This window comes from Salmo trutta, chromosome 34, assembly GCF_901001165.1.
Source record: "Salmo trutta chromosome 34, fSalTru1.1, whole genome shotgun sequence".
In the NCBI taxonomy this organism is placed as follows: Eukaryota; Metazoa; Chordata; class Actinopteri; order Salmoniformes; family Salmonidae; genus Salmo; species Salmo trutta.
In genome coordinates, this window is record NC_042990.1 from 38,398,186 (window position 1) to 38,408,086 (window position 9,901).

The window sequence follows — 9,901 nt, forward strand, 5'->3', positions numbered from 1 at the left end:
TCCTGTCGTGGAGCCTGCTTCAGATTCTCAGGTGGTGTTGAGGGGAAAGGGGGGTACCTAGTTGTACGAAAGGTTGCTGGATCGAATCCCCGAGCTGACAAGGTAAAAATCTGTCATTCTGCCCCCTGAGCACGGCAGTTAACCCATTGTTCCCCGGGCATCGAAGACATCGATTAAGGCAGCCCCCACCCTTCATTCAGAGGGGTTTGGGTTAAATGTGGAAGACACATTTCAGTTGAATACATTCAGTTGTACAACTGACTAGGTATCTCCCTTTCCCCTCAACATCACCTGAGAATGTGAAGCAGTAGGGACGTGTTTCTGTTACGGAGCTTCAACATCACCTCTAGTCTAAAAAGAGGGTGGTCAGGATTCAATCCAAGGCACGTTTATAGTGCACTGTTCTCTAGCGGTCTTTTTAAATGCTATTTACACTGGAGCTGATACTGTGAATGTGATCTCTCGGCCACTCTAGGGGAAAACATGTCTTTACAAAAGCTGCATTGTCTGATGCGCTGCTTTTTTTTTAACGCACCTTGGATTGAATCCCGGCCTCAGTTCCTCCATCTTCACTGACCTGAGGTAACATGACAAGTGAAAGCCAGTCCCCCTGATAAGACACCTGTCATTTCACCTATCCATCTGGACTGATCCAAGAACTCCAAGAGTTGTAAAGGAATCCACTTTCCACTGCAGACATTCATTCCCCTTTTGAACAATAGTCATTCACAAGTCCTCAGCCCTATTCTGCCATTAAGTTATTTTTGAATCATGGAGCAACATACACTGAGTGTACAAAACATTTTTAAAGCTGCTATATGTAACTCTTTGGGTGACCTGACCCAATTGAAATGTGTGTGTTTATAGATCTGTCATTCTTAATTGAAAGGAAGTAGATCTGTTTTGTCTTATTTCTATGCTTCCTTTTTTAATATATATATATTTTTTAAAGCACCATTTGTTTTTATAAATCAGCTTCAAACAGCTGACAATACAATTGTTTTTTTGTTATGGAAAAAAACGGTACAATATACATGTTTTTTCAAACTGAAATTAGGCAAACTATTCAAATTTTAGATTTTAGCAGCCAGGAAATGGTGGAGTGATTTCTGCATAGTGCAGCTTTTTTTAAGAACACTTTCCTAATATTGAGTTTCACCCACTGTCCTTTTGTCCTCAGAACAGCCTCAATTCATCAGGGCATGGACTCTACAAGGTGTTCGAAAGTGTTCCACAGGGATGCTGGTCCATGTTGACTCCAATGCTTCCCACACTTGTCAAGTTGGTTGGATGTGCTTTGTTTTGGTGGATGTTTCTTGATACATATAGGAAACAACCGCGCTGCAGTTCATGACTCAAACCGGTGCACCTGCTACCGTACCCCGTTCAAAGGCACTTGGATTGTGTGTGTGTGTGTGTGTGTGTGTGTGTGTGTGTGTGTGTGTGTGTGTGTGTGTGTGTGTGTGTGTGTGTGTGTGTGTGTGTGTGTGTGTGTGTGTGTGTGTGTGTGTGTGTGTGTGTGTGTGTGTGTGCTCCATTGAGGGTGAATGGGCAAGACAAAAGATTTTGTCTCGGTTTGAAAATCCTTCTCCCCTTCATCTATGCGGATTTAACAAGTGCCATCTTTTTTTATTTACTCTTTAACTAGGCAAGTCAGTTAAGAACAAATTCTTATTTACAATGACGGCCAAACCCTGACGACGCTGGGACAATTGTGCGCTGCCCAATCGCAGCCGAATCTGATACAGCCAGGAATCGAACCGGGGACTGTAGTGATGCCTCTTTCACTGAAATGCAGTGCCTAGCGCCATTTGGGAATCCAAATAAGGGATATGTTTCAGCTGTTTTCACCTGGTCAGTCTGTCATGATGTTTTGTATTCTATACATTCTGCTTTACTCTGTTCCCTGGGTTGGTTTCTCTCAGGACTGTACGCTCCACACTCCTGATCCTTACCGCGTTTTATATTTCTAAAAGGAAATGTTTTTTTTTTTTAAGTCATCGGGTATGTTGAACGTTCAAGGGTGAGGTTTCCCCTAAGTACAGCTCCAAGATCCGCTGTAGACGTTTTAGTAAGGAAAATACAGAACTGACCCAAGTGATCAGCGTGTCGGGGAAACTTCACCCTACACCTTTGGGAACAGGCTCATGTTTTAAGCCCTTGGTATTTTCTACTGTAATAGGTGAGAATATGTTGTTTTGGTTGTGATTACAAACGTGTGTAACTTGTTTTATAATGAAAAAATAATTGATTTTTGTGCTTGGTTGTTTTTCTTATTACATTTGAAATCTATTTTACAAGAACTTGTAAAGGCAATCATTTGGTTGTGTGTAGAGATTTGATTTCCAGGCTTCCTTCAGATTATGGCTATCCAAGTCTAGTGGGGGAACTGACTCCTCACTTGTTAGTTTACTACAGCGCATGTATTTACTGTCAATTTCACACTAGCTTGGTTTCCATCCAATTGGTGACCAGATTCTCATGCAACTATTCTGAAACCCGCTTAAAAACAATATGCGCACTTCCCCATAAATCTTGCGTGACGTCAGTGCACAACTTCAGAAGTTCAAATTCCCATGTACTGAATAAAAATAAATTGGTTTCGTCGTGAATCTGCCCACATTCTCTCTAAACAGGCTACCTACTGCTGAAGTCGGAAGTTTACATACACCTTAGCCAAATACATTTAAACAGTTTTTCACAATTCCTGACATTATAATCCTAGTAACAATTCCCTGTCTTAGGTCAATTAGATTCACCACTTTATTTTAAGAATGTGAAATGTCAGAATAATTGTTTCTTTCATCACATTCCCAGTGGGTCAGAAGTTTATATATAATCAATTAGTATTTGGTAGCATTGCCTTTAAATTGTTTAACTTGGGTCAAATGTTTCGGGTAGCCTTCCCCGAAAACCGTAGTCTGGCTATTTTATGACGGTTTTGGAGCAGTGGCTTCTTCCCTGCTGAGCGGCCTTTCAGGTTATGTTGATATAGGACTTGTTTTACTGTGGATATAGATACTTTTGTACCTGTTTCCTCCAGCATCTTCACAAGGTCCTTTGCTGTTGTTCTGGGATTGATTTGCACTTTTCGCACCAAAGTACATTCCTCTCTAGGAGACAGAACGCATCTCCTTCCTGAGCGGTATGACGGCTGCGTGGTCCCATGGTGTTTATATAGATGAATGTGGTACCTTCAGGCGTTTGGAAATTTCTCCCAAGGATGAACCAGACTTGTGGTCTACAATTATTTTTTATGATGTCTTGGGAAAATCAAAAGAAATCTGCCATGTCAAGCAGCCTATCAGAAGCTTCTAAAGCCATGACATTTTCTGGAATTTTCCAAGCTGTTTAAAGGAACAGTCAAATTAGTGTATGTGAACTTCTGAACCACTGGAATTGTGATACAGTGAATTAATCTGTGTGGGAAAATACTTGTGTCATGCAAAGTAGACTTACCAAAACTATAGTTTTTTTCCCACAAGAAATGTGTGGAGTGGTTGATAAACGAGTTTTAATGACTCACATACCTAAGTGTTTAAACTTCTCACTTCAACTGTACGTGAGATTACTATTATGGACAAGAGAATGTCAAACAGCAAGCATCGATAACATCATCAGAACAAGACCCTGGAAATTTATCGGAAAGGTGCATCGGTCTCATCGCTGCCCTGTCAAGGTCATAGGTTACATATTAAGTACAAGCTGGGAAAGCAGTTAGTGGGAGGACAACTTGATCAATATTCACCCATAAAGGTGTTTCCACTGCCATTTCTTACATAATTCTTAAAACGGATCCCACATTTGTCCAACTTCACGTGGATGGAAACCTGGTTTAATCGCCATTTCCCTGTAGCTCAGTTGGTAGAGCATGTTTGCAACACCAGGGTTGTGGGTTCGATTCCCACGGGGGGCCAGCACAGAAAAAAATGTATGATATGTATGAAATGTATGCATTCACTACTGTAAGTCGCTCTGGATAAGAGCATCTGCTAAATGACTAAAATGTAAAATGTAAAAATGTTTTGGGTACCGGTACAGAGTCAATGTGGATCCCTTTACATGTAATCAGATTCCACATTACACAGACAAACTAATCAATTTAGCTCAAAATCCATTTTATTTGTTAAATCAGTTTTAAATACACTGGAATAGTGGTGAGGGCAAAACCAAGGGTACATTTATTAGTGATGTCAGGATTATGATGACCAGCCAAAATAATTCTCAAAAGGCCTAAAGTCTCCTCTTCCTCACCACCACTAGGGGTGCATCTCAATTGTCTTCAGTGGCTTCTCTCCATCACAGATTTAAAACCACTGAACCAGTAACAAGCAATTCCTGGTAGTCATTCACCACCATTATTTCTGTTCTCAGATCAGGAGAGGAGGCTACTATAGAATATTGAGATGCGCCCCTGGTGTCATCAGTTTAAAAAAAAAAAAAAAAGAGAGAGTATCGCTGCTGGTCTTCTGTTTACGCCTCCAGCTCGAAGTCAAAGTATTGGGGGTCAAAGTGATGGATCCTGGTATAGCCGTCCTCTCCCCCACTGGAATAGCTAAAGAGGCAGAAACAGGTTTGTTTTCCAGAGACACTGGTCACAGTTAGCTGGTTTTAGTGTGACATTGCATGATTGAGTTCCAAAATGGACCCCAAAAACTGTAACTTGCATACAACGAGAGCTGAGAATGATCACCATTTAGGTAACGATAACCAAGTAAATATAGATTTGTCTATCATTAAGTATTATATGGCAAATAATTTCCATCACAATGCTTGCTTAGCAAGTACCACCCCCCCCCCCCCCGTTTCAGCTCATACCAAAGCTCCAACCCAGAACCTCTGCCCTGGAAACACACGACCGTCCCCACGAAGCGTCTTACCAAAAAGCTAGCTATTCAGCAGCGCTAGTGGGGACTCTTAGGTTGAGGACTGTGTTACACATCCCATCTGCTACACTTAGATGGATAATCAAGTTTCTATTCTTTAGTGCCTTTTGGACCTTACCTCTTGCCGTCCGGGTGGAACGCCACACAGTTAATGGGTCCGAAGTGACCCTTGACCCTGCCAAACTCCTCTTCGTAAGCTGCGTGGAAGAACCTGGCCTCGAACTTGCCGATCCTGGTGGAGGTGGTGGTGACCTCCATGGCCTCTTGACCTCCTCCCATCACCACCTACAATACACACAGGGGTTAAAGGTCAGCTCTGGGAATAAAGAGGTGCTGCAGAAATGTTCTCTGGGATAAGTGGTTGTCTTACGTGGTCCATGATGGGGGAGATGGCAGCAGAGTTGACAGGTCTCTCTGTCTTGAAGGACTTGATGTGATCTAGAGTTGTAGAGTCAAACAGCTGTGGGGCAGACAGAGACAGACCGGGAGAGAGAGACAGGCAGAGAGGCAGACAGAGAGAGACAGGCAGGCAGACCGGGAGAGAGAGACAGACAAGTCAGCCAGACAGTACTTATAGGCAGTCAGCTGTTGAACTCAACTAGTTAAGAAGCCCCAGTCCATCACTCTTCCTCTTGTCTTTAAACCTCCTCCTGTCTAACCCTCCACCTCTCATCCATCAACATCTCTCCACTCATCCCTGGATACCTTAGAGGAACAGTCTTTAGATGCTGTGATGACCATGGTCAGATCAACAGAGGTCTGGATGTCGTTGATCTGTTTGTTGTGTTCCTTCACCTTCTTCAGCACCTCTCCAGACTGCAACACACGTCAGAGACAATACTGTCAGTATAATGATGTACTACATTACCTACTTCTCTCCCGTCTTCAATAAATGCGTCAAATCAAACTATTCGTCACATGCGCCGAATACCGTGAAATTCTTACTTACAAGCCCTTAACCAACAGCGCAGTTCAAGAAGAGGTGAAAAAATAGTTACCAAATAAAGTAGCACAATAAAACAACAATAGCAGGGCTCTATACAGGGTGTTACGGTACAGAGTCAATGTGGAGGCTATATACAGGGGGTACCGGTACAGAGTCAATGTGGAGGCTATATACAGGGTGTTACGGTACAGAGTCAATGTGGAGGCTATATACAGGGGGTACCGGTACAGAGTCAATGTGGAGGCTATATACAGGGTGTTACGGTACAGAGTCAATGTGGAGGCTCTATACAGGGGGTACCGGTACAGAGTCAATATGGAGGCTATATACAGGGGGTACCGGTACAGAGTCAATGTGGAGGCTATATACAGGGGTTACCGGTACAGAGTCAATGTGGAGGCTATATACAGGGGGTACCAGTACAGAGTCAATGTGGAGGCTATATAGAGGGGGTACCGGTACCGAGTCAATGTGGAGGCTATATACAGGGGGTACCGGTACAGAGTCAATGTGGAGGCTATATACAGGGTGTTCCGGTACAGAGTCAATGTGGAGGCTCTATACAGGGTGTTATGGTACAGAGTCAATATGGAGGCTATATACAGGGGGTACCGGTACAGAGTCAATGTGGAGGCTATATACAGGGTGTTACGGTACAGAGTCAATGTGGAGGCTCTATACAGGGTGTTACGGTACAGAGTCAATATGGAGGCTATATACAGGGGGTACCGGTACAGAGTCAATGTGGAGGCTATATACAGGGTGTTCCGGTACAGAGTCAATGTGGAGGCTCTATACAGGGGGTACCGGTACAGAGTCAATGTGGAGGCTATATACAGGGTGTACTGGTACAGAGTCAATGTGGAGGCTATATACAGGGTGTTACGGTACAGAGTCAATGTGGAGGCTATATACAGGGGGTACCGGTACAGAGTCAATGTGGAGGCTATATACAGGGGGTACTGGTACAGAGACAAAATGAAGCCGGGGGGGGGGGGGGGGGGGGGGGGGGTCAACGTAAATAATCCGGTGGCCATTTGATTAATTGTTCAGCAGTCTTATGGCTTGGGGGTAGATGCTGTTAAGGAGCCTTTTGTCCCAGACTTGGCGCTCTGGTACCGCTTGGCATGCGGTAGCAGAGAAAACAGTCTGACTTGGGTGACTGGAGTCTCTGACAATCAGTACACATCCTGGTAATCTGTCTAGCCCCACGGCTTTGTGAATATTGACCTGTTTAAAGGTCTTGCTCACATCGACTACTGAGAGCGTTACCACACAGTCATCCAGAACAGCTGGTGCTCTCATGCATGCTTCAGTGTTGTGTGTCAGTGTGTGCACCTTGGCGCTGAACTGGTTGATCTCCCCGTTCTCATGACCAGCGATAACAAACTCTCCCAGAGGCCCCCACACAGCACTGGTGATCTTAGACTCAGCGCAGGGCACCGTCAGGTACGGCTGGTTGTCCTCTACAGAGAGAGTGAGAGACATGGACAGAGAGAGAGAGGGACAGAGAGAGAGAGGTAGGGAGACAGTGGGAAAGATAGGGAAAAACATCCTCAGACAACTGATGGCTGTGAAACCAGATATATACATTCTGATCTAAAGGACACCCCAGAAAGCCTAGTGGAAGGCAAGGGAAAGTTATCACAATGTTGCATTCACCTTTACCTGCAAACAGCAGTTTCTATCCTGTTTTAATACTAATCTGAAGTGTACACTACTTACCGATCTGCTGGGGGTCCCGTAGGTCGAAGTAGTTGAGGAAACACTGGTAGCCCATCTGCTTGTCTGTAGAGAACATGATGATGTTGCCACTGAAGTCAAAGCCACAGGTCCTCACAGCCGAGCTGGTGTTCAACATGGCTAGTTGTTTACCTGGGAGAGAGGAGGGGTCATATCACACACACACACAGTTGCATCACAAACCAGGAAGTTGTTCAACAAACCTCAGTCTTATACATCCACACGCTAACACACATACAGGTATCCCATCCAAGCACTAAAAGGACTTTCTCTTTTGTTTTCTCTCAAACACACACTTACGTACCAGTCTCACAGTCCCATAGCCTACAGCTGTTGTCTGCCGATCCTGTCAGCACGTTCTTGGTGTCCCCTGAGAACATAGTTAAGGACAACCAACAATCCTATTGCCTACCCCTTTGTAAATTCATGTTGCCCATAACAAGGAACCTAAACAAAATCCCTTACACTCAATGGGGCTCGCGCAGCGGTCTAAGGCACTACATCTCAATGCTAGAGGCGTCACTACAGACCCTGGTTCAATTCCAGGCTGTATCACAACTGGCCTTGATTGGGAGTCCCATAGGGCGGCGCACAATTGGCCCAGCGTTGGCCGGGTTTGGCCGGGGTGGGCTGTCATTGTAAATACGAATTTATTTTTAACTGACTTGTCTAGTAATAATAATAAAGGTTAAATAACAAGAAATTACAATTCTAGAAACATCATATAAACCCTAAACAAAACACCAACACTCAATGACCCTACTAGAAACATCATATACACCCTAAACAAAACACCAACACTCAATGACCCTACTAGAAACATAACACGTAGAATCACCTGGACCTTTATTTAAAGCTTTTTCATCAAACTGTCCCTTTTCGTTTGATGGTCCAGCACCATTCTCTGACAAATGTTTTAATTTTTTTGTGTGAAATTCTCATTTTTGGAAAGGGCTTCAAATAAAAGTTTAAGATCAAGGTCATTTGACATGATAGCCCAGACCACTTGGCCATAATAATGGTAAATTGCACCATGGTGTGCATGGCTGTTAGAGGTCTTCAGTAAAGGATACAGTCACAGTCCACACACCACAAAGCTCCAGTGTGTCCATTGTAAGTTCCAAGCCTCTCTCCGTTCACAGAGTACCACACGTTCGCTACCTGTGAATAAAACGCGCACACAATGTGAATTGTTCAACTTACTGGTGGATGAGTGATATATTTTCTACATACATGCCATTGTTCTGTGTTGTGTATAATTTCTCACCGTGTCTTTGGCCACAGAGAAGATCAGGTCTCCCTCTCTGTTGTATTTGATCTGTGTGATAGACCTCTCGTGGCCCTGTAGCAAGATGGGTTTCTGCAGGACATAAGAATAAGGCATGTTAGTTAACTTCACAGCCAGTTTAATATTGTCAGCTTTTTTTTACTAGTACTAGCAGCTTGCTAACTAAACCAGTATTTAAGAGACGAGACAGACATGAAGACGAAGATAGATGTTTATAGCTAGCTAGCTAGTATCTAAATCTTCTAAACTATAGAGAATGGGAGTCCCTTGCTACCTAGCTATGTGCTAACGGGTGGCTCATTGACAGTATGGAGAGGCAATCAAACATATGGGACAACCAAATAACTTTAACTTATTAGCATTGTGCATAACATCGACAATGTTGGGGATGACTAACGTCATAAAATGATCAACCAAAAAGGCGCCACATTTTCGATGTACTTGCCAGCTTGTATTATTATTACTAACATCAGCTAGCTAGACTGACAACGCATCATCCTTTTTTATGCTAGCGTGATGGTGGCTATCTGGTTAGCATAAACCGCGGACATTCTAGACAATTTCACTTAAGTTCAGCACATATGGCTAATCAAATTTAAACAGTTCTAATATGATATACTCACCATCGCCGAAGCTTTACACTGATCGCTTTATCCGTTGTAATCGTTATACGTGCCAACACAAAAAAAAAACGAGAAATGATGAGGACTCGTGTTGTACGGCGCCGGGGCGAAGGCGGAAAAGGAGCGATAGTACTTCCGTGTCAAGCAGTGACCCCTGAACGTTCTAAAAGGCGCATTTTGCTCAGGCTGAAAGTGTCCAGTTTAGATATTCACTTGGAAAAACTATTAAGGATGTAAAGAAAAGCATTGGAAATACTCACAGGTCATTGAAATAGTTGTGCAGCGGTAGACTGCAGTGAATTGTACATTGTTGCAAAGTTAAAAGGTATCGGCTCAGTGGTCTTAGGCACTACATCTCAGTGTCACTACAGACCCTGGTTCGATTCCAGGCTGTATCACAACCGGCTGTGATTGG

The 9,901-nt window shown here is 43.6% G+C and overlaps 1 protein-coding gene across 1 annotated transcript; it reads right to left on the reverse strand.

Annotated features, from left to right (window-relative positions):
* Positions 1-4,101: 4,101 nt before the first annotated feature.
* On the reverse strand, positions 4,102-9,630 carry eif3i (eukaryotic translation initiation factor 3, subunit I). The gene is made up of 10 exons (XM_029732829.1): positions 9,487-9,630; positions 8,843-8,935; positions 8,649-8,736; positions 7,880-7,945; positions 7,558-7,707; positions 7,171-7,298; positions 5,592-5,702; positions 5,257-5,346; positions 5,005-5,171; positions 4,102-4,555 (listed from the first exon to the last, which is right to left on the reverse strand). Exons 1-10 carry the CDS (start codon positions 9,487-9,489, stop codon positions 4,474-4,476), a joined length of 978 nt encoding a protein of 325 aa, XP_029588689.1. The 5' UTR covers positions 9,490-9,630; the 3' UTR covers positions 4,102-4,473.
* Between the last annotated feature and the right edge of the window lie 271 nt (positions 9,631-9,901).